This window comes from Polypterus senegalus, chromosome 16 (genome assembly GCF_016835505.1).
Source record: "Polypterus senegalus isolate Bchr_013 chromosome 16, ASM1683550v1, whole genome shotgun sequence".
Taxonomy (NCBI): domain Eukaryota; kingdom Metazoa; phylum Chordata; class Cladistia; order Polypteriformes; family Polypteridae; genus Polypterus; species Polypterus senegalus.
The window spans coordinates 27,033,066-27,058,801 of NC_053169.1; the positions used below are offsets into that span (position 1 = coordinate 27,033,066).

Genomic DNA, 25,736 nt, shown 5'->3' on the forward strand with positions numbered 1-25,736 from the left:
ATTTATAGGTAATATTTTGAAATGTTGTGCATTTTTGAAACTGACAAAATCTGCTAATGTTTGCTTATACTTTTTGACAGGTAATAAAATCTGCCCGTGTCATGAAGAAAGCAGTTGGTTACCTAATACCCTTCATGGAAAAGGAGAGAGAGGCAATGATTACTGATTTAAATTATGTGGAAGAAATTGTAAGTTGAGGCATTATTTATTAATAGATGATTGCAAGTTCAAATTTATTTGTCACTTAATTGTAATGATCTACATATTTTAGCATTACTAGAAATTCTTTTTAAATGTAACACAGTTGCATGAGATTACTTTGTGTTTTAGCATGGGGAGAGCAATAGGGAATATAACAGAATCATTTTTCATTTTATGGATATCCTTTTATAAACTTGTTTTGGTAAAAAATGTTAATGTTATATGATAAATATATATATGTAATTTTTTCATGTGTTTTACATAAATGCATATCAGTCTGTGTTAGATTCTTCTATGCTACACTATTTTAGCAACAGAAAGCAGCTAGAAGATTAGAAGACCTGAACATCCCAAATAAAATGGTGCAGATTCAGTACATACACACGTACCTACTGTCTGTAGTATGCACATGGAGGTTCAAAGCAAAAACACAATTCCAATAGTTTTCCAGGGATATTATCAGATTTCTATTCTGGTATGACTTTGATAATCATAGGCAGTCAATAACTGTACTGGTAGTCATTACTCCCATACTGAAAGTAAGAAGCACACAAAAGCATTTTTATACACTGTATGTGTGCGTTATATAAATACGCTTAGTACATTTAGCTGTCCTGACAGATTTTGCTGGTGACTGGTCAGAAGAAACAAAGGTTATTATTTTGCTTTTCTGAAATTTACTGCAAGGCTTTGCTTTCTTATACTGCCTGTTTGCTGTGCATCTGAGTCTCTTGCAGGGTCACTGATAAGAACAGCTATTTTAATTTTGTCTTTTTGAGGCATAAGAAATTGCCCCTACTCATTCCTGCCGCTCATTAATTTTTGTTTCATATAAAGCTGTTATTTAATTTGTGACTCTTTATCCCCTTCTGCCAAGTGATTGGCAAGAACAACTTCTACTGTGAAATTTGATGGCATGCCACAGAATCTCATATTGACAATGCCCAAATAATAATGTTACCAAATGCTACTAAGTCTAGTTCAATAATAATATACTTGATCGGGTGTGTAGGAATAAAATTTAACTTGAACATTTCGCTGTTTGTATGAACACATGGTTAGTTACTGCTAATTTGTCATCAGCAGTGTTTTTGTTTTGTAAAACAATGTCTTTGCCTATGTGTTGACATACAATGTGTGAAAATATGTTATGGAAACAAGTGGTTCTTAAAATTATTCTCTCAACGTTTAGGTGATTTGTTCCATTTAAATTAGAAATTTGGGATGCTCTGATCAGATTTTTTTTAGTATTAATACCAGTCATTGATCTCATATTGCTGGATTGGCCAATTCCACTTTTTTTCTTTATGTCTTCAAAAAACTTTTACACTAAACTCCTGCAGAACCAGACACATATAAGTGAAGAAGCCTTATGTTCTATATTTAAATTGTTAACTGTGGCTTGTTTATATTTAAACTGTAGACCACAAGTGTTACCTCTTCATTTTTTTATTAACAAATTGAAATTCTGTAAATGTATTATTGTTCAGTGTCCATAAAATTAATGAAATTCTTTTAAAATATGTACTTTTTGTCAATAAAATATATAGAGAAAATATTTATCCATAATACATATGGTGTTAAAGAAAAAATGCATCTCACGGTTACAAGATGTCACGTTGTCTATTGTCTTCTATAATGTACTTATCTGAAACAGATAAAAAAAAATTAAAAAGTAATTTTCACCATTTGTCTAACAAAAAATATTCTCACAAATTGATTTAATTAATTGATATTGGCAGTTAAACACTGCTTATATGTACATATACATGCATTTATAAGTTTTAGTTATTTTTAGTCATTAATTTAAACATTAATTGCGCTACAGCTTTCTTCGCTGTTATAATATACAGTTATTATATTTCTACATTTTTTTTTTGTTCTTCTTGTAGTTAAATAGCCATTCTTAATTATTGAGGTGTAATTCTAATTATGGATTACCATTTAAATTATGCATTACCTGTTTCTTACCAAAACCTGTACTGCATGACACAGGTCAGATCAGGTTGGGGAGCATGCACTGGTACAGTGCGATACCGCACCCACCACATGACAAAACAGCTTGGGATCCTGGTTGGCAACCCCTAAGGCAGACACGCGGTCCAGTCTTGCCCTCTGGAAATTACCCTCTATCTGCTGCAGCCAGGTGTTACGTGGGTAACCCCTTGGCCTGGTCCAGCCACTTGGGTCTTCAGCATTGAGGATCCTGCTGGCTGGATCACCCTCAGAGGATCGCATCACATGGCTGTAGTGCCGTAACTGACGCTCTCTCTCAAAGCAGGTAATGTGCCTCATTTGGGACTCCATAAGCAACCACTCATTTGACACAAAGTCAAACCATCAGTACCCAAGGATGCTCCGAAGAGACAGTACCAAAGGAGTCCAGTCTTCGTCTCAGGTCACTGGATAGCGTCTGTGTCTCGCAACCATATAGCAAGACAGGAAGCACCAGGACTTTAAAGACATGGACTTTTGTCGTTTTGCAAAGATATTGGGAGCAGCACACTCCCCTTTTCAGTGACCTCATGACCTCCCATGCTCTCTCAATTCATCTACTAACTTCATAGGAACAGTCACGCACGTGACCAGGGCTGCATGCGTACTGGCAGATTTCAACATAGTGTAGTGTTAGTCCCATTTGGTACTACTTTCAAAAGTTTTATATTTAAGAAATTTGAACTATGGTTAGCCAAATTAAACCCTCCACAGTCAGAAACTACCAATACTACATCAATTGATGCAATTTGTGCAACACTTGTTTTAGAATCTGGTGTCTGTGAAAAATATTTCATACAAACCCAATCTATTTAGGCATGGTTTCTCACTACATGTTTGTGTAAAATGCTTTTAAAAACATGCATGCTATGTACTCTTCTAATACACATACAGTGAAATACGTTTAACGCGAAAATATTTAAGACGAAATATTGGTTAACACGAAATAATTTAACGGTCCCGACAAACTACTATGTATTTTCATGCATTTTTTTCTCTTAACACAAAACGAAAATCGCTAAACACGAAAAGATTTCCCTTCTGGGAATGAACAAAATATGGAAAACACCAGCCGTGCAGGCGAGATTTAAGAGGGGTGTGAAATGAAAGAGAGGTGGTTTCACATGTTTCGTAGAAAGGAGGCTAACTTGGCTTTGAAATACCCTCGGAATAGCCTGTGACACGAGCCAATTTTGTTTATCTACGCTACTTTCACCCTCCATCCCTACAAACGGCACACAAAAACATCACATCTCTCATCAGTTGGCTTTGGAATTCGGTGACAAATACATCGCAGTATGAGTAAAAATCAGTGAGTTTGGTTCTCGTTTTTATTTCTATTTTAGAAGAATTTTTTTACGAGCACAATGGCAAAGAGCTCAGGGGGAAAGCAAACTGCTATTTCGCTTAAAATGAAGATGGAGCTTCTTAAGGCTGGTGATCAAAAACAGAAGACAAAAACAGAAATCTGTAAAGATTTTGATATTGCTAACTCTGCATTATCAACAATAATTAAAAAAAGAGAGCAAATTACGGAAATGTTTGAACAGAGTAAGTTTGAGCCAGAGCGAAAACGGATGAGAACGGCCAAGCACGAGGATTTAGAGACGGCTTTACTTGAAAATTTTGTATTAAATTTCATTAAGTTCTTGTGAATGTTTTTGTTTCATTGATTTTTATTAAATACATGCATATATACATATCTGTGTAAATAAAATGTACTCTAATAAACTTAATTTTGTTGAATATACTGTATGTTTTTTTTTGTAATATCCTTTAACATGAAATTCTTTTAACATGAAAAAATATTTCAGTCCCTTCAGTTTCGTGTTAAACGATTTTCACTGTAGTTAGAATCCATTATACATGTATCTACTGTTTTTGAATTTGACTTACTGATTAAATAAATAAACAAATACTTTAAATTATAAAGCTTTAAAAACAGCTAACCAAATCCCTAAGCAAACCAGACAGTTACACCATGATGATGTTTACTTTTTTCGTTGCATTTTTCAAACTCTACAGGATCCCTATCAAGGTACAATCGTCCTTGCTACAGTCAAAGGGGATGTACATGATATTGGCAAAAATATTGTGGCTGTAGTACTCGGCTGTAACAATTTCAGGTAACTTTCTACCACATATTATTTTGCATTTTTGACATTTTTCATTATCTAGAGAACATTAGTTCAATATATTGTACTTATTGTAAAAATAAGATGTTAGTTTACATATTCAGTATAAACAAAGACTTACAAAACATGACCAGCACTTTATGACAAATTATGGTATTATCTTTCTGAAAAAAATGTAGAAATATTTTAAGGATTTTAGCAGTATTTTTCATTTCTATTTTACATGCTTATATCTTGCATAAATGAAAGTGCCATCTATAGTAATGTGTAGTACTTGAAATGTAACAATAGTAGTAGTAATTGCAATGCACCTAAGAGAGCTATTAAAAAAGAGGTACATCATTAATATGATAGAAATGTTCTATCAACTGCTTTTCTTTAATATATTTTTAAAACATTTCTGTTTTAAATGCAAATATAATGTTAGTTCACTGGCATATTATTTAAAAGTATGTGACATAGTTTTCTCTTTTCAGGGTGATTGATCTAGGAGTGATGACACCTTGTGACAAGATATTAAAAACGGCACTTGAATGTAGAGCAGGTGACTGACAGCTCTTATTATGCTGAAATAATTTACTGCTTTTTTTCTTAACATATAATGACTTGAATACCAAGATATACAGTATCTTATTTTTGATTAATGGCCCTGTGGTAGGGGGTGCTCATCAACTAGTCCTGCTCTAGTATACTGTAATTCCACTTTTTATCAAACTGAAGATTTTTTTTCTTAGCATTTACACTGGTACAGATATAAAGCTAAAGGCCACTGGAATATACACTCTGACTCTTCGCAGGTTATCTAATGTTTCTGTTACGATAACCCTTCATAAACTGAAAATTTATCAGTCAAAACTGTCCTCCCCATAAGCCCCCTTTTCTCCCCAACCACCTCTCCAACCTTTAATCACATCACACAGGCTTCACATGCATGTGTGCAGTACTGTAGTGTTCATCTGTTTGCCAGTAAACATATACAGGATAAGGTGGTATTGGAAAAAAAAATTAAGATGTATAATTAACAACATAATACAGAATATAAAAGACTGAAAAAATGTATAAACAAAAATATTTAATGTACATATGTTGTAATTGTATTATCCCTAGTATCACTGATGTGTGGTGTTGCAAAGGACAAAATACCAAGTAAAATAAATCAGACATATAACAACACAGATATCTTAGAAAGTGCAAGAAAGCAGGTTGAAGTGGTTTGGACATGTAATGAGGAGAGACAATGAATACTGTATGTGGGCAAATGAGTAATGGTTGTAGAGGTATTGGGGAAGAGAAAGCAGGAAAGGCCAAAGCAGAGGTGGATGGTAAAAGTAAAAAAGATACTGTATGATGAAAATGGTCTGACTGGAATGGATGTACAAGACCAAGCTGTATGGACAGGGTTGATTAGGCACATCAACTCCACATAGAGGTAGGAAGAGATGAAAAAGAAGACTATAGGTCACTGTAATCAGTGTTTTAGTTATGGGTGGTAAAGGGCGTACTTGTTATGTGAAGAAAAGAAAGGATATGTTGCAAGGAGCAACACAATGAGTGAAAATCATTTTACTACCTCACTGGTACCAAGTACAAAGCACAACCTGAAGGTGAGAGAAGGTGAGAGTAAGGGGAAAGGAGCAAACCACATGACCACCTCACTAAATTGCTGTGCAGCTTACAGAATAACTGCAGTGTACCTTTTGTAATTTTTACTTCTGATCTTTGCATACATCCAGGTTTTGTAAATCACATATAAAATAACCCAAGGTGTGTCTATACTATAAAGTATCTGCTTACCAGTTAAGGGACTGCATACTATAGGGTGGTCCAGATCTAATCATGCAATTTTCATTACGCTATAACTTACAAAGTTTATTACATAGAAAATGACCCAAAAATCCTGGACCATTGAGAAGTGTGCGAACAGACGACATGAAGAATCGTCTTCACGCCGAACTGGAATCGTCCCCGCATAAATCAAAGTCATCCAGATGATCTGGATCTGTATAATTAGATCTGGACCACTCTGTACATACAGTGGTGTGAAAAACTATTTGCCCCCTTCCTGATTTCTTATTCTTTTGCATGTTTGTCACACAAAATGTTTCTGATCATCAAACACATTTAACCATTAGTCAAATATAACACAAGTAAACACAAAATGCAGTTTTTAAATGATGGTTTTTATTATTTAGGGAGAAAAAATCCAAACCTACATGGCCCTGTGTGAAAAAGTAATTGCCCCCTTGTTAAAAAATAACCTAACTGTGGTGTATCACACCTGAGTTCAATTTCCGTAGCCACCCCCAGGCCTGATTACTGCCACACCTGTTTCAATCAAGAAATCACTTAAATAGGAGCTGCCTGACACAGAGAAGTAGACCAAAAGCACCTCAAAAGCTAGACATCATGCCAAGATCCAAAGAAATTCAGGAACAAATGAGAACAGAAGTAATTGAGATCTATCAGTCTGGTAAAGGTTATAAAGCCATTTCTAAAGCTTTGGGACTCCAGCGAACCACAGTGAGAGCCATTATCCACAAATGGCAAAAACATGGAACAGTGGTGAACCTTCCCAGGAGTGGCCGGCCGACCAAAATTACCCCAAGAGCGCAGAGACGACTCATCCGAGAGGTCACAAAAGACCCCAGGACAACGCCTAAAGAACTGCAGGCCTCACTGGCCTCAATTAAGGTCAGTGTTCACGACTCCACCATAAGAAAGAGACTGGGCAAAATGGCCTGCATGGCAGATTTCCAAGACGCAAACCACTGTTAAGCAAAAGAACATTAGGGCTCGTCTCAATTTTGCTAAGAAACATCTCAATGATTGCCAAGACTTTTGGGAAAATACCTTGTGGACTGATGAGACGAAAGTTGAACTTTTTGGAGGGCAAATGTCCCGTTACATCTGGCGTAAAAGGAACACAGCATTTCAGAAAAAGAACATCATACCAACAGTAAAATATGGTGGTGGTAGTGTGATGGTCTGGGGTTGTTTTGCTGCTTCAGGACCTGGAAGGCTTGCTGTGATAGATGGAACCATGAATTCTACTGTCTACCAAAAATCCTGAAGGAGAATGTCCGGCCATCTGTTCGTCAACTCAAGCTGAAGCGATCTTGGGTGCTGCAACAGGACAATGACCCAAAACACACCAGCAAATCCACCTCTGAATGGCTGAAGAAAAACAAAATGAAGACTTTGGAGTGGCCTAGTCAAAGTCCTGATCTGAATCCAATTGAGATGCTATGGCATGACCTTAAAAAGGCGGTTCATGCTAGAAAACCCTCAAATAAAGCTGAATTACAACAATTCTGCAAAGATGAGTGGGCCAAAATTCCTCCAGAGCGCTGTAAAAGACTCATTGCAAGTTATCGCAAACGCTTGATTGCAGTTATTGCTGCTAAGGGTGGCCCAACCAGTTATTAGGTTCAGGGGACAATTACTTTTTCACACAGGGCCATGTAGGTTTGGATTTTTTTTTCTCCCTAAATAATAAAAACCATCATTTCAAAACTGCATTTTGTGTTTACTTGTGTTATATTTGACTAATGGTTAAATGTGTTTGATGATCAGAAACATTTTGTGTGACAAACATGCAAACGAATAAGAAATCAGGAAGGGGGCAAACAGTTTTTCACACCACTGTATACTGTGCATACCCAAGTAGTATTTCCTGACACTTTTTTTTTTTTGCTACATTCTCTACATAAGTGCTGAAGACTGACAGATGAAGTCATAGATACAAAGTTTTCTAAACAGATATACAACTTAAAGCATTGTTTGAGAAGCTAACTTCTTCTGTCTAGACAAAGAGACTTGTGAGAAAAGTGTTTGTGTATGTTCTTCATAATGCAAAGGTCATTCTACAGTACAAGCTCCAGTCAGTAACAGAGTTAACATGTAATTTGACAATAACAGAAGGCTACCTGATCATACTAGGGTTATTGGCATATTCAGAACGGTTATTCTTGCCCACTATTATGATGGATAGCAAACTGCACAGTTCCGAGAGTATCAGTATGCTCCTTTTCCTAAATAAAAATGCATAAAATACTTTTGAATAATGTAAAAATACAATTTGTGACACAATTTGATATTAAAAACATATTCTTGCATGCATAATGTATAAATAACTCTTATATAATGTATAAATGTATAAATTAAAATTAAAAAAATATGTATCCTGCATTGTTTTCTGTTATTAAGCAGTGTGTCTCATTTTAATTATCATGTTACTGAAAGTGTGTTTATTATCAATTATGGAATGTGATCAAAATTTACATCCTCAATTACAAAGCACCTGTATTATTCTAGAATGTACCTTTTTATTACCGTCTTGATGCATCACATAAGAACAATACAGGACTGCTAGAGCAATACATTTATTATTCATAAAGGTGAAATGAAAAACATTTAAACTTGCCTTTTGTTGTTACTTTTTTACTGCCAGACATTATTGGCCTCTCTGGGCTTATCACTCCATCTTTGGATGAGATGGTACATGTTGCAAAGGAAATGGAAAGACTTGGAATGAAGACTCCATTGTTGATTGGAGGAGCAACTACCTCCAAGTATGTGGCCTGTTTTTTTTTTTTTTTTATATATATATAAAAAAATAAAGTGGACTGTAAATGGCTTCATATGATTTTTCAGCTTGCATGCTTGGTTTGCACAGAAATCTCAAATATTGATGTTACAGTAATATTAATGCTAAAGGACATCAGATTTTAACTTTATTCTTACTTAATATTACATGCAAAAATGTATGTCTGTAGTTGTTGTTTTGTTATGAGAACTGTCTTGAAAATTGTTTCATTCAGAACTCACACAGCAGTGAAAATAGCACCCAGATACACAGCTCCAGTTATACATGTGCTTGATGCATCTCGAAGTGTAGTGGTGGTGAGTTTACTTTTTGATCTTCATTTCCATTTTCCTCCTGCTCCATCAGTCAGCAGGCAATGCAACATTTCATAATGGACCCAAATAAGAGTATGATGACTAATACTCACATAAGATTTGCAGTATTTTTAACTTTTATATAATGAAATGTGATGTTTGTGTTTTTTTCCCATATTCCAAATTAGCTGTTTTAACATTTTCACATTAAAGTGCTCCCAGCTTCTAGATGAAAATGTCAAAGATGAATATTTTGAGGAAATAACTGAAGAATATGAAGATATCCGTCAAGAACACTATGACACACTAAAGGTATATTGCTTGAATTTTAACCAAATATTTTTCTTAACTCTCCAACACCAGTATTTCAGTAATAGTTGCAAATACGTCACGTTTTGCATAACTATGGCTTGTGGGGCCCTTTAGGTACTTTAATAGTCTTTGTGTTGAGTAATAGAGATAGGATGGATGCACTTGAATTTATTAATCTCTCTGCTGAACAGAGGAAAAAACTCCTAATTACATCAGCAGTGCTATAAACATTGTTATCCTCTGAGGTGGTATGCATCATGAAAACATAAAGTAGGTCCTCATTTGAGTATTTTATATGATTGCTTACATTGATTTTCATCACATGAAACAAGAATTGGCTAAATAACGTTCCTGGGGTCATTTTAGGTTTTAACTATCATAAGTGATGCTGTCTGTATCAGATCTTACCAAAAGCATGTATTGAAATTTCAGAGCACTGCATATAGTTTTATAAGTGTTGCATGTATAGATTTTTCAATTAATTTTGACAAATATTTTTCATTCTGTTCTTTAGGAACGACTTTTTTTGTCATTGGAACAAGCTAGAGAGAAAGGATGTCATATAGACTGGCTTTCTCAAGAGAAACCAGGTACTTAACATTGAACATTACCCTGTGTTTTATCATGGAAGGGTTCTAGGGTGACTCTTGACCTCACTTTCAGACTCTTTATCACATAGACCTGCACAGAGTGTCCCCAGTCTGCACTTTGTATGCAGTTGGTGAAGTGGTAGTGCTGCTGTTTGCAGTAAGGAGTTTATAGGGTCACTTCCCGAGTCTTCCCTGCATGGAGAACACTTTGAGTAGTGAGAAAAGCACTTCACACATGTAAAGTATTATTATTACTGTAGTCCTCATATGTTTACACTCACCAGCATATCACAAAGATGCAGCTGCCATCTGCATCTCCACTTATGGTGATTTTCAAGGTTTTAACACCAGGTGACAACATAGAGCATCAAAACAGGCAGAATAGAAGGTTAACATTTTATTCATGTATTTTATATTAACATTCTTTAACTTAAAGTTGCTACATTTATCTAAAACAAGAAACATGGTAAAATCATTGTAACAAAATAATGCCAATACAACCTGGATGGATAGCAGCTCATCTTGTTAGCAGTCTAGACATCCAATATGCTTATATGGCATCTGTCATGGTCTTTGGATGGAGGGAATGAAAGAGAGAATCCTGGGCTCCTTTATTAGGGTGAATTTATGCTGATCTTGTTCTTCCCTGATGCATCTGTTGAACCAGTGGGACATCGTAGTGTAGAGGCTAACTTCTCTATCATGTTCAGGCCTCATGTCCTTTGACCAGTCCTGTTTAGGAATGACCTATTTCCTTAAAAATTCTACCAGCTCAGCATTTGCAGTAACTCTTGAACTAGGCAAACCCCCTTTTTTTTTTTTGTCCTTGCATGTTTGCAACTTTAATGTAGAGCTCCCTAGTACTTAGTTTATTCTAGTTCTGATCTGGTATTCCCTTAGTAGAATACACACACATAATAAGATCTTATCTTATCTTTCTCTCATTAGAAAAGGTTTTTCTTAAGATCTAGTACCATTTCTGACCTGGTATGTGGCAAGCAGAGGAGATTACAAAAAAAAAATTTTTTAAATATATGCCCTATTATTAATATTATAAATAAGAAAACAAATCGCACCATCCTCATGTCACTTAGCCTCATTTTAAATTAAATGAAGGACGCAGCAGCAGGAATAAGTCAATGAAGGCTTGTGAACTTGTGAAGAGCCTTGGCATAGAATGTTTCACTAAGAAATGAGTTAAAGGATAAAGTGGCAGCCTTCTGCCTGAGTTTAATCCATAGGTGGTCTTGAGTGCAGTGAAGAATGACCTTTTGATAGTATTAAGGAAATGATTGACTCTTTTTGTCATATTGATGAAGAAAGATACATCTCATTAGATTAGCGTTGTGATTTTTTTTTTTTCTTTTTCTTTGGATTGTGTATTCACAGTAAGGCCCACATTCATTGGTACTGAAGTGTTTGAAGATTATGATTTGCACAGACTGGTGGAGTACATTGATTGGAAGCCATTCTTTGATGTATGGCAGCTGAGGGGCAAGTACCCCAATCGTGGATATCCAAAAATCTTTGATGACAAAACTGTGGGTAAGTTTAAAAGGCTCAAGATCTCCATAATTCAGCTGTTTAATTATGTTGAATTTTTAATGAACACCAAATTTATTGTAAAAATGTTTAAATTAATGTCTTAATTTTGCAAATAGTACTTGGTAGTTGGACCTCTGAATTTTGTTTCAGGTAAAGAAGCAAGGAAGGTCTTTGCAGATGCACAGAAGCTGATGAGTACTTTGATTGAAAAGAAACAGCTGCAGGCTAAAGGCCTAGTGGGATTCTGGCCAGCCCAAAGCGTTCAGGATGATATTCATGTTTTTTCAGAAGATCTATCAAATCAAAAAGATCCTGTGACTAAATTTTGTGGCTTACGACAACAGGTTAGAAATATTCAGTATCATATTACACATCGAGCAGGACATGTTTTCATAAGAGTCCTAATAAATTAGTATATTTTTTCCAAAGAAGAATGAAAAAATAGTAAGTTATGACACATGTTTGTGACAGGATTCACTTTATTTAAAAGAAAAGTAGTCAAGTTTATTTATAAAGCACTTATATAAAAAACACAGAAGTATTTACTAAACTGCTTTCCACTTCCATAAATTATTTTATTGCTATAAGAAAATGAGAATATTATATGATGGTCTTGTTGAACAAATTTCGATATAATAGAAACAAATATGTATAGTTGATTTAAAGGATAATGTCTTTAAAGGAATGTATTTTTAATTAAACACACATACTGTATGTACAGAGACATGCTTTGGTGCAGTGAAGTCAGAATTGCTGCTTTGACAATATGCAAGAATATTTGACATTAGTGGTAAATACTGAATTATGGAACAAGATAATCCGCTGTGACAGCCCCTAAAGGGAGCAGCCGGAATAAGAAGAGGTAAATATTGAATATAAGGCTAAAATACAGAAAGTCTCCATTTACTTCAGAATATGTGCATATGCCGTGTATATTTCTGTATACAGTTACAGATCAAGAAATAAATATCTGATTTTCACCAAGTCATAAAATAAGACAAAACTAATTTCTGTTAACAAACACTTCACAGATGTATGCTGTTTTTATTTACTAAACACACAAATAAGTGATTATGTAAGTTAGTACAAAAATATTGTATTCATATCAGTAAGGAAGGTATTTAAAGCAAGATATTGCTTACCCAGGTACACTTGATTAGTTGATGATCAGACATGTTACTTTCTCAAAATAAAGTACTGTACAACGTTTCGCAGTTAAGTCTGAGCGGTCAAGTTTGTGATGCTACCTTGCCAAGAGCAAAACACATCTGCAGTGATCTCAGAGAAACTATTTTTACTGCTCCTCTGTCTAAACAGGGTTTTAAGGCCCTTACCGAAAAATGTGAAGTCTGTCATTCCTCCATGAGATGAAAACAATTAACAAGGACACTCAAGACAACTGTGAATCAGAAATGGTCATCCCATTTTAGTTCACCAAAAGATCAAACCAAGTAATGCTTAGAGATATATTAAAGAAATAAAAAGCTACATCCAGGGATCTGCAGGTCTCTGTCAGCATGGTGGAAGTTATGGTTCATGACCTGTCTCTCAGAAAAAGACCGAGCAGGTATGGGATTCAAAGGAGTGTAGAGTAGTCAGAAGAAGGGAAGCAGAAATTCTTAGAATAGCCAAGTCAATTTCCCAAAATAAATCCCATGAAGCACACATTTCCCCTCATTAAGAAATAACTGAAGCCAAAATCACAAAAACAAGCAGCATCTAAAATAACTATGGCAAAGATCTACAAAACTATCAGAAAAGATCATACCTGGAGTTTAGCCTTGTCATTGGCTGGTACCCTTAATTCATTTATTTTATGAAAAATATTTGCAACCAAATATTGAGCTTTTTAAATTAATTTGTGTGTGCTCTGGGATAGACTGTCTTGTGCTCAGTGTTGGTGGGATAGGCTTTGGTCCCTGCCACCCTGAACTGCATTAACAGAGTTTGATAAAGGAGGTCTTGATAGCAGAAAAGAGTCACTTGAAAAAGGGGGCAGAGCATAAAAAGCAGAATGATTCAAAAGCAATAAAGCTTGTGTTCATGGGTAAATCAAAAATTAAAATTTCCTGTTCCAATACTAATGAAAGATATATAGGGTGAAATAGGTAAATGTTAATGCTACACAATAAAATAAATAGAAAGTTAGAAACAACATTTTGACAATCAACACTTCATATAGTATGAAATTATTGAGTTTTAACTTTTTTAATCTTGTGAAATAAACCTTTTTTTTTCCTTCATCTTGTATGAATGGCTTTGCTGGTGCTGTATGCATAACTGCAAGAGGGAAGGAGTAGTATTTTATGTTTAGCACCAGCACATGTGCTCTTTTGTTCTCTGTTATAATAATTGTTATCTTCTACACAGGCAGAAAAGGACTCGGCTTGTACAGACCCTTACTACTGCATTTCTGATTTTGTGGCACCCAAGACAAGTGGGATTCCAGATTATATTGGCATATTTGCAGTTGCTTGCTTTGGAGCTGAGGAACTTAGTAATCAGTTTGAGAAACAGAATGATGATTACAACAGCATTATGGTTAAGGCTTTGGCAGACAGACTGGCAGAGGTAAGGTTGATGGTAGATGTGATATAGGGCTGTTCGATATAACGATATATATTGGATAACAATATGAAAATGTCTATCGCTGCACATTACGCTATCGTTTGTTTCGTGGTGTCGCAAAATAAACTGTTTACGGCAATATTTTTTTCATTGTTTTGATGGCCACCACGTGGATGCAGACACACTAGCATGGCTGATGAAGACGAGGCAACACCAGGTAGCTCCACAGAGAAGGACCTTGTTCCTAAACGAGGGGCTACCTCTGTAGTATGGAGATGGTTTGGATTTGAAAAGTCTGACACGGACCAGAAAACGGTACTGTGCAAATTATGCTGCAAACCGATCGCTACCACAGACTCCAACACGACAAACCTCTTCTACACCTCCGCAAAAAGCACGTGAGCTAGCATGCAGAGAGTTTACAACTGAGAGGCAGGCCACGTAGGATATTACAGTTGTAAAGGTACTATTTAAACAAGCATGTTAAAAGCTTGTAAGATTAATTGCTACCAAAACAATTTGCTTAAGGCATAATTTTCCCTGCAGCGTTTGCTGTCAGCGTTAATCTTGTTAAAATTACGTTTACGCCAAAACTGCATTAACACGGCAAATCTCCGTTAACGAGTTACCGCGGATCGCCCCGTGCTTGGAGCTGGACGGCATCAACACGTTAGCGCCGTCCAGTCCCACTCACGGGGCAATCAGCTGTAACTCATTAACGGAGATTTGCCACACTACGATGTGCAAATTAACATTTTATTAGAATGTAGCCTAAAAAATATTATATTTAATATTATATATTTAATATATTTTTGTCGTAAGCCTTATTGCTGCTACAGTTTGAAGTACAATGTTTACATTTGGTTTTGACAGTTAATGTTAGACTTGTATTTACTTTGTTTAAAGGGTTTATTGGCCTTATATAGTTTAGTTGTTAGTACTTTGATCCTTTTATATTTAATATATGTTGTGAGAGTTATTGCTGCTACAGTTCACATTTTGTTTATGTCAGGCATTTTATATAGCAGTATTTTATATTGGGCCTTTAGTAATTTGTTTTTGAAAAGTGTTTTATATTTGATACATTAACATTTTATGTTTACATTCTAAGTCAAACATTTGCTCAAATGTTCTAAATAAAAGAACAGAAATAATTACAAGTTGAGTACTTCTCATTTTTGATTTTTTTAATTTAAATGAAAAAAAGGAGTGGTGATTATATAAACTATTCACTGAATACAAAGAAAATGTACTATATCGTGATATCGGGATATGAAATGAATTATCGGGATATAAGATTTTGGTCATATCGCACAGCCCTAATGTGATATATTAGATTTACAATCATGGCATGTAACAATCCTGAAACAAGAGACAGAATTATTTAGGTTATTCTAAAATAGCCACCTTGAAAGCATTTGTGCTGGTCACTGAAAGAAGTTGGTTGTATGTTTACTGAGGTGAAACAAACCATAAATGTGTAATTGTTAATGTACTGTATCTCTGCAACTGACTGGTTAAGCGAATGATTGAGGATCACAAAGTAAATCAGCAGTAAGGATTGAATCTACTGTATGATTAATAGTCCAAGATTGAATAATTCACGCTGTACCACTCTATGGCCAATAGCCTTTTTTTATATATAGTCTTCACTTTCACTCAGCCTTAGTGCAGACCCCCCCATTGTTTGGGGAAATCAATCTGCCATCTTTTCATATTAACTGACCTTTTCATTTAATCAGACTGACAAATGTAACTCTCCAACAGGTAAGCAATTGCCTTCTAAGTAGACTTTTATCAAATTAATTTTTCAAACATCACCTTAAAAAGCCAGCTTGGTGGAATTAGTATTTAGATCTGTTAATACAATTATGAGCTTTGGGCAGTCAGTCAATCTTTATTTTATGTAGATCTATATATAGTATACACTATTTCTGATTTAAATACTGTGTTAACTTTGCAAACAAAACCATACAATAAAAGGCTACAAATTCAAAAATGCATTATTTCATTATGCACTAGTACCAGTAAGAGATTGCTGGTATACCAGAGGGGTTTTAAATAACAAGTTTAAAATCACTGTTAAAAAACGCTGAAAAAAATATATGTCTTGTATTAGAAGGTCAATGAGCACTTGCTGTAGCTCAGCTAGACAGGGAAATGTCTTGGTTAAAACAATCAGGACATGAAGCCTGGTCAGAAAGATAAGCAATAGTCATTATCAAAAAAGCAAATTAATCTTTTGTGGCAAAAATAAGTTTCTTAACCAAGAAAGATTTTGTCACATAGTATTTATCCATCCATCCATTATCCAACCCACTATATCCTAACTACAGGGTCATGGGGGTCTGCAGGAGCCAATCCCAGCCAACACAGGACGCAAGGCAGGAAACAAACACCAGGCAGGGTGCCAGCATTCGCAGCAGCAGCTTTGCAGGAGTATCACAGCCAACTCTGGATGAAACCTCATCCACCAATCTGATAATTGTGCTTGATTCAATGCACCAGCTCTGCAGGTGGATCGTGGCTGATCCTGGACAACTTTCCTAACCCCTGCACGGAAGATCGTGCTCAATTCACCAAGGAGGAAAAGCATTGCCGATTATGTAGGATTCACCTAACACTCTTAAGCACTGATTGTGCAGGACCACCCCCACCCACTTTGATGATTGCACTCAGTTCATCAAGTGGGACCATCACACTTCACCCCATTGGGTCATCAACATACTAGTATGTGAAAAACTGTGACACCACAAAGGTGAAACACTGTTTTAGGTAATAGCTTCATTTTTATTGCTATACTATTAATATTCTTAGTAGACCTCAAACACGTGGCAAATATTTTACCCAAAACTGTACAATAAAGATGTTTTGGTTGAAACTGGAAGTCTTCTAGAACTATGAATAATACAAAACTGGACAGACATTTAGAAAAATCACATAAGAACTGTCTTTGTAAATGTGATTAAAAAGTATATTACGCTTTATATGATTTGCTGAAATGTAGAATTAGTCGGTTGTTCACACAGGTTATTGCCTATTTCTGTGCTATCCAAATAACATTTTTTTTTTCTTATTCTTAGGCTTTTGCAGAAGAGTTGCATGCAAGAGTACGCAGAGAGTTTTGGGCTTATGAGGCCAGTGAGCAGATTTCTACCACTGATATGCATAAAATTAAATATAAGGGGATCAGGCCTGCACCTGGCTACCCAAGTCAACCTGATCACACAGAGAAATTGAGCATGTGGAGACTGGCCAGTATTGAAGAGAAAACCGGTATATATATATATATATATATATTATTTTTTTTAACACTCTACTACAGTTGTAACAATCCATTTTCAAACTCACTTTTCCATTTCAGAGTTGTTGGGGGGGATACAGCCAATCCCACTAGCACTAGGTGCAAATCAAGAACCAACAATGGACAGTTAGCCATTCTGTTTCAAGGCATCCTCATGCACATCACAGTTATAGGGCCTGTTTGGAGTTAATGGTCTGTCTGACACTTAACATCTTTGTGATATGTGAAGAACGCACAGTAGCCAGAGAAAATATACACTGCATAACAACAGATTCAGAGATAACTCTGGAATCTGGAATTCGTAATTTTCTGTGCTAAGTATTGTGCTGCCATGCCTATTTCAACCACATTTTTTTATCCTACGAGTGCAAGTGATTGATTAACATAACTATTAATATTGCAGGGCGGCACAGTGGCGCAGTGGTAGCGCTGCTGCCTCGCAGTTAGGAGACCCGAGTTCGCTTCCCGGGTCCTCCCTGCGTGGAGTTTGCATGTTCTCCCGTGTCTGCGTGGGTTTCCTCCGGGTACTCCGGTTTCCTCCCACAATCCAAAGACATGCAGGTTAGGTGGATTGGCAATTCTAAATTGGCTCTAGTGTGTGCTTGGTGTGTGGGTGTGTTTGTGTGTGTCCTGTGGTGGGTTGGCACCCTGCCCAGGATTGTTTTCCTGCCTTGTGCCCTGTGTTGGCTGGGATTGGCTCCAGCAGACCCCCGTGACCCTGTATTCGGATTCAGCGGGTTTGAAAATGGATGGATGGATGGATTAATATTGCAATTATAGGTAACTGATAATATTGGAGAAAAAAATCAGTATTTTGTCAATGAGTTTCCTTGTCAAACATATGGATTATCAGTTTATTTTTTATTCATGAGTTTTAGTGAATTTGTTAGACAAAGAGGATGGTAAAAGTACATATGAAATGTGAAAGTACTACTTAAAGATCTTATGAATGTAAACTTGTATTAATCACTTGGACTGTAAACATGCTTTTGGAATAGTACCACAATGATTTTTAAAGTTGATTTTGTAAGTTCTCCTTCATGCCTCCCTGTTGCACAAAATTCAAACATTCAGCACATTCACGTTTTTCAACTAATTTTCTTTTGCAGTCTCTCTGTAGAGTGTTTCATTGTTGTGAGAACAATGTGGGAATAATTTTAAACAAAAGTGTTTGTGTCATTTGATGGCCATTCTTTGTGTTTTCTCTGCTTAGGTAATTAGGAGATTCACTTTTAAAAATGTACTATAAAACAGTCCACCTATCTTGGTAATAAATGATGAAAGAATCTCAGAATAGAATGCTATAATTAAAGGTTTTTTAGATGTAGATTCTCAAAGAGCATTTTTAAAGCTGTTATGTTAAAAGAATTTTGAGTGAATTTCAAATGAAGATGAGTTACATTAAAGGCATTAAAAACCTGAACTGGATCCAAACCCTAACTTAAAATACAGAATTTTCCACTTACATGTGGCTGTAAAATTTAACATATTGATAGACAATATTGTGATTCATATCACATCACAAAAATGTCATAATTAATTTTGGATGTTCTTATACTACAGGAATTCAACTTACTGAAAGTCTTGCAATGAAGCCTGCTGCTGCTGTTTGTGGAATGTACTTTTCCAACCCAAACTCAACATATTTTTCTGTTGGAAAAATTACAAAAGAGCAGGTAATTTCTGACATCTGTACTTTGAAATAGTGCTAAAGTTTTAGACAAAATGACAAAATCAAATAAAAAAAATAGACCAGAACGTTTGCTTCCAGTATGAAAATAAATTTCTGTCTTAATGACTCTTCATGGGATAGAGGGACGTATAAAGAATGAAATGCCTTGATGAATCCTATTCTACTTGTCCGTAAAAAAGAAAAGCACACACGTAGGCAGTGTTACCGGTTGCAAGTATTACAATTTTTCCCATAAATTGCAAAAAAAGTAAGAAAATGGAAACTGTCAATCCTAAAAGAGGTTTTATTTACATGCACTTGATTTTTTAACTGATAACATAATTCTGATTCAGTTAATTAATTGTTAATATAGCAAGGCCATGGGATAAAAGACCACGTAATACAAAAAATGCAATAAGGAAGGTGAGGCCAAGCTATACAAAACTACAATAAGGAAAAGAAGGCCAGGTTACAGAAAATTACAATAAAGAAAATAAGGAGCAGTAATTCAGAAGTTCACCAAAAAAAAGCTGAAAAATACAAAAGTCAAGGATTACAAAATGTTTACAAAAGGATAAAATACTATAGACCAAAATAGAAAAAGGCCAAGGATTACAGAATGCCAAAACTAAAAATATACAAAAAAGCAACACTTTCCTTAATAATGAAAGAAGAAGGAGAGGGAGCCAGTGATACAGAGTACCTTACTGACCACCCCAGCCATGAGTTTAGCACTTGCATAGCTCTTAAATAGGGTGCCTGGTGACAGCCCCATTATCCGCACACTTGTAGCATAACAAAATTCTGTCTCTGGGCTTAACATAAAGAGATAAATGCAGGAAGTAAAACAACAAAGAAAAGAAAATTACAAAATGATTAACAAAAAGAGAGCAATCTTCATCATAGGTTTTCCAGGTTTACCCAGAAAGGTACACTAGTATTTCTGCATCAAAAGTGTAGACATTCTATACATTCCAATGTAGTGGAGCTTATGTAAAAAGGTTGCTGCTTGCATAGTGCCCATAGCAGAATAACAACAATAGGAATAATAAAAATATTTAATATCCATTAACGATGGGTATTATTTCAAACTAAACTAAAATGATAAAGCTGTAACGGCTGCATCTGTTCTGACAATTAACTCCCCTGTAATAAAGATACCATTTGCTGCGGTTCTAGAAGAAGAGTACCTCAGACTTTAAACTGTACCTCCATTAAGAGTTCGTATAAACAAGAAACTTGGATTCATCGGCGGACCCCATCTGTGGTGGAAGGAAATCAAAGTAGACTTCTCAAAATGTCAAAAATAATAAAAGAAAAAAAGGTCTATACCACTTGCACCTTGTAATTTTCACTTCTATAGATAACTGTTGGTAGTGTAGTGGTTTTTGGTTTAACTGTCTCCCCAACCCAACCCCAAAGGACAATACTGGTATAGACATTTCCTGTCGGTATATTTGATATTAGTTATTTGAATTAATGGCCTATGCAGTAAAAAGCAGTGAAGTTGCTGCAGGTAAGCATAACATTCCTTTGAGTTCACCTGTATTTACATGTTTTCTCTTTTCTGGCAGGTGGAAGATTATGCTCTGAGGAAGCAGATGTCTGTAGCTGAAGTGGAAAAATGGCTTGGGCCAATCCTAGGATATGAGATGGAATAATTTGTTTTAACTTAATGATAATCCCATTCTCCACCATCTTGTAATAACAGCTAACTCGGTGAATAGCTGCACAGGTTATATTTGAATCTTATATGTTTTCAGATGCAAAATGCAGAAGTCCAAATGTACATTTATTTTCTTTGGATTTTAAGAAAAAAACAGCTGTTTTGTAACAGCAGTGGTTTTTAAATGAAAGTCTTACTGGTTTTATAAACTAGTCACATGATCTTACAATTTCAAAAGTATTATTATGAATAATATTTCACTGATGTTCAGTACATTTCATGTTATATTAATACTGTCTTTGAGCCCAGCAAGGTAATACAGGCCGACAAGAGAAAACACTAACAGCATGTAGTTTCTTGCACTAGATAATTCTGATTTTCCAGAAGCTGTTTGTTTGTCATTTGCTTTTCTAATTTGCACAGGGCCCTGAACAATACTGTAGCATTACTGATAAAATTTTAACCTCATATCAGGTTGTAAATTCATTATAGAAATGCTTTATTCTGTGTTGTGTTGTTTGTGACATATATTTTAAGTAAATTATAAAATAATGTTTTTAAGTTCATATTGTGTAAAATAAAAAAAAGATTATTGATGCATTTTTTATTAGGGGGACTGTGCCTAGTATTGAGTTGGTTTCCCATTTGAAGCTGAAACCCCTCAAGTTCACTGGAAAATGGGCCAAATAAGGTATCAAAAGTATAACTGGTCTGTTTTGATTCCACAGTGTTATTCATAGGTGTAGCACATTAGCTGCTATTGCCTTTGTACTCCGAGTAACTTATTCCATTTGATTCAAAAAGATGCTTAAATGGAATGAGGTCTACTGACTGAGAAATCTCCTCCATTACAATGAATCTGCAGTTATGTTTCTTGAAACATTCATATAGATTTCTAACTTTTTTTCATGCCGAAAAGCCCATTTACAGTTTGCTACCATGCCACATGAAGGGATACACCTGTAAAGTTTGTCCAATTCCATCCGTCCATCCATCCATCTATCCATCTTCTTCTTACGCTTATCCGAGATCCGGTTGCGGGGGCAGCAGTTTGAGCAGAGATGCCCAGACTTCCCTCTCCCCGGCCACTTCTTCTAGCTCTTCCGGGGGAATCACGAGGCGTTCCCAGGCCAGCCGGGAGACAAAGTCCCTCCAGCATGTCCTGGGTCTTCCCCGCGGCCTCCTCCCAGTTAGACGTGCCCGGAACACCTCACCAGGGAGGCGTCCAGGAGGAATTCTGATCAGATGCCCACTCCACCTCATCTGACTGCTCTCGATGCGGAGGAGCAGCGGCTCTACTCTGAGGTCCTCCCGGATGACTGAGCTTCTTACCCTATCTTTAAGGGAAAGCCCAGACACCCTGCGGAGGAAACTTATTTCAGCTGCTTGTATCCGCAATCTCGTTAATTCGGTCACTATCCATAGCTCATGACCATAGGTGAGGGTAGGAACATAGATTGGTAAATTGAGAGCTTTGCCTTACGGCTCAGCTCCTTTTTCACCGCGACAGACCGATGCAAAGCCCGCATCACTGCGGATGCCGCACCGATCCGCCTGTCGATCTCGCACTACATTCCTCCCTCACTTGTTTATTCATTTTATTTTACAAAAATGGCAGTGTGTTGCATGTTAATTAGCATATGCAAGTTGGGTTTAGATATACTCTGTACATACGACAGTATTAACCCTATAAGCCTAAAATAGCCCTCAGTATTACATCACCGCTGCCAGACTGGATGGCAGGGCGAATCTTTGAAATTGTTTACTATATTCTTATTATGAGTTAGTATTATTTAATCGTATACTAGGATTGAAAATATTCTGAATCATGCACCTGTTGGCTTATATGAATGCAACTAGTAGACTGGCAGTGTAATTCAGATGCCTATTATCCTGTATTTATCACTCGTGTATTAAGGAGTTAATAATTTTATTTATTTTATTGATTTCATGTTTTCCTGTTGTGAAGCCATGCTATGTCTGAAATGATTTACATCTCTATATTTTGTCATTTTGGGCAACACATACCAGCAGATACTACTTATATACAAGATAATTTGATTGTCCATGTTGTACTGTGACATGGGGTGTAAATTAATATATACCATGATTGTGAAGAAGTAACTTGAACTTGAGCCTACACTTAGGTTAGTGCTTCTGGGGCCTTCTTTCACACCACGCTCAAAGCCTTTTAAATAGTTGTTGTTCAGTTGCAGTATGTTAAATTTCAGGCAGTGTTATCAAGCAAGTAAGCTAAATCTAATAAACTACAACCAGTTTAATATCCATTACCAGAGTTTAAGTAGAGAAGAAAATTGCCCACCAATTTTTTTTTCCACTCTCTGCTCTGTTGGGAAACTTTAGTGATGAGGCTTCTCCTTCTTATGTCACCTGCAGGGGCATTCAGGGTTGACTAGATCAGGCCACTTGAAGACATAATGCAGGTATGACATTTAGAAATGTCAAAGGGATTAATAGAGGTAACTGATTAGAGTTAAGTGGTGAAACGTCTAGAGATGTAGTGGTAATTAAGTTGAAACACATTAGAAACGGAAAGCACATCTACACACAGGCAAAAGAGCCTTATAAAGATTACCTAATGGCATAGTTTAAGATCGAGGTGTTAAAACAAAGGGGCAGGAGAAAAAAAAATCAAAAGTCAAGTAACAAGAAGGCTTTAAGACACCAAACACTGGGGTCTTCTTTAATTGAAACTAACTATTGCTAAATTCTTTGCAAAATTTGTAGCGTTTATCCACAGAGAGATATAGAGTATTATGAATTCCACTATATTTATAATGTCATATCTTGTGAGGTCAGTAGCGTTGACTGAATCGGTCACTACTTGGAGCTGGTGTAAAAAAATGTTAATAAAAATAAACATGTCAATTCAAGTTGAAGTAAAATTCAAGCCATTTAAACAAAATTCTTAGCAATAAAAACATGCCCATAAAACACCCGTAAAACACGATGGGTGTCTGGCTAAGATATTGCCTTATTCTAATCAATCTTAAGAGACAATATGACCTATTCTATTTTATATGCCAAAGAATTCCTTTAATTGTATTCAGATAAAGGGAGATGTTACGGTGATAGTTTCTTAATTCTACTAACTAGTACCTTGTTATTATGGACTTTGATTTTACACCTTTATGATGAGATTTGAAATGAATGCCATAACTCAAACAAATTAAACTTGCCATCTTGATACGTAACGTGACTTGTGTCCTTTCATGTCTAATATTGGTTCCATGGTTTCCGTCTCTCTTTCTCTCTTCCTCTCCCTAACTGTGCAATTATTAGTTATTGTTGTTCTGTCCCAAGGTGAGGCAGTGACAAAGATTTAATTGAAAGGATTAGGAGATGAAACATGGTCAAAAAAGATGAACAGGGGTCGATACTAAAAAGGCAAGCGGAACTTTCGCCAAACCAGAAATGTAGGATAGTAATCAGAAACCATTGAACTAAATGAAAGTCAGAATACCAAGATCAGAAAGACATAGAGAATCACACAAAAAATATTTTAATCCAAACTTGAATATATTAGAATTGCATGTGCCAGCACTTAGGGGTCGGGTGAATGACAATATGTGATGTACACTCCTGCAGAACTCTGGGAGAATTGCCTGGGCAACCTGCTACAAAACTGTGGTGCCTGTGAGCATTCCAAAATGGTGTAGCAGGAAAGCGATAAAAATTATTCCATGTTAATGGAAGGCAGATAGAGAGAAAATAATGTGAAAGTCAGATTCCTGCGGTATAAAAACCTCAGTTTTAGCCACTGTAGCTTGCAGCCAGGACCCTTGCTCAGCCAGGGTGCCTCCACACTGGGAGGACTGGGGGAGCAAGCGTGGACAGAGCGTTACCAACCCCGGGGCGCTAGATGGCAACCCCCCTGGGTTGCAGTGGTGGTTGGATGGAAGTTGGAGTTTGGTGCAGCCCAATTGGGATCTGCAGTCATTGCCAGGGGGTGCTGCAGCAGGAGCTGCTGAGACTTTATGGGCAGTTCTTCCGCCACACCTGGAAGTGGTGCCGGAAATGAGACGTTAAGCACTTGGAGCACTTCCTGGTGCATTATAAAAGGAGCCAGCAGCCACTACTCAGGGACCCAGAGTTGGAAGGAGGAAGATGAAGCTTGCCCGGAGAAGTGGATTAAAGAAAGAGAAACAGAGGAGAAAGAATTGTATTTGTGCTGTGCTTTGGACTTTGTTGTGCCTGTGGGAAACGGGGAAGGCATTTCCCACGAGGAAAAAGAAACAATTAAAATGTGTGTGCTTTGAACCTGTGTCCCAGACATGTCTGTGTCAGGTTAAGCTGGCAGGGCAAGGGAATGGCGCAAAAATAATAAAATGTAGAAATCAACAATCATTAAGTTGATTCCATATTAATAACTTTTTTACAATGCCAAGTTGATAGTCATCTATTATCTCTACCACCCTTTTGTCATATGCTGTTTTTTTGTCTTTTTTTTTTTATTTCATCAGTCTGAATTTCTTTATCTCCATTTTCTCAAGGTGAATGTTGATGTTTCTCAGGTGGACTACAGAGATGGGGGGCTCTGATATCTTTAAGAAGGCCAAGTTCTCAGACTAGTTGTTGGGCCACCTCTGTGCGGGGTGCATTTGTTTTGAAATGTGGACATAAACATGGCAAAATGAGTGAAAGGCCTCCAAAAAGACCAGCAAACCAGATCAGCCTCTTTACTGGTCTGCGTAAAAATAGATCTAACCTCAGGTGGCCTGATGCCAAACTTAGCAGGCTGGCTTCAAAATCTATGCAGGCCCAAAAATAGGCAATGTCTTTAGAGTTCAAAAAATACTTTAAATATTCAAAATGCAATAACATGTCC

At 36.3% G+C, this 25,736-nt stretch overlaps 1 protein-coding gene across 3 annotated transcripts in view; it reads left to right on the forward strand.

The window, feature by feature from the left end:
• Positions 1 to 21,996, forward strand: part of mtr (5-methyltetrahydrofolate-homocysteine methyltransferase) — an 89,667-nt gene extending 67,671 nt beyond the window's left edge. For all 3 annotated transcript variants that reach the window (XM_039737769.1, XM_039737771.1, XM_039737770.1), the window contains 13 exons: positions 81 to 188; positions 4,222 to 4,322; positions 4,808 to 4,875; positions 8,782 to 8,902; positions 9,152 to 9,233; positions 9,444 to 9,542; positions 10,057 to 10,132; positions 11,522 to 11,677; positions 11,828 to 12,021; positions 14,048 to 14,248; positions 17,329 to 17,521; positions 19,113 to 19,225; positions 20,796 to 21,996. In XM_039737769.1, coding sequence (XP_039593703.1) covers positions 81 to 188; positions 4,222 to 4,322; positions 4,808 to 4,875; positions 8,782 to 8,902; positions 9,152 to 9,233; positions 9,444 to 9,542; positions 10,057 to 10,132; positions 11,522 to 11,677; positions 11,828 to 12,021; positions 14,048 to 14,248; positions 17,329 to 17,521; positions 19,113 to 19,225; positions 20,796 to 20,882 — 1,599 coding nt within the window. In that variant the 3' untranslated portion in view covers positions 20,883 to 21,996. The remainder of the gene's footprint in view (positions 1 to 80; positions 189 to 4,221; positions 4,323 to 4,807; positions 4,876 to 8,781; positions 8,903 to 9,151; positions 9,234 to 9,443; positions 9,543 to 10,056; positions 10,133 to 11,521; positions 11,678 to 11,827; positions 12,022 to 14,047; positions 14,249 to 17,328; positions 17,522 to 19,112; positions 19,226 to 20,795) is intronic.
• Positions 21,997 to 25,736: the final 3,740 nt, after the last annotated feature.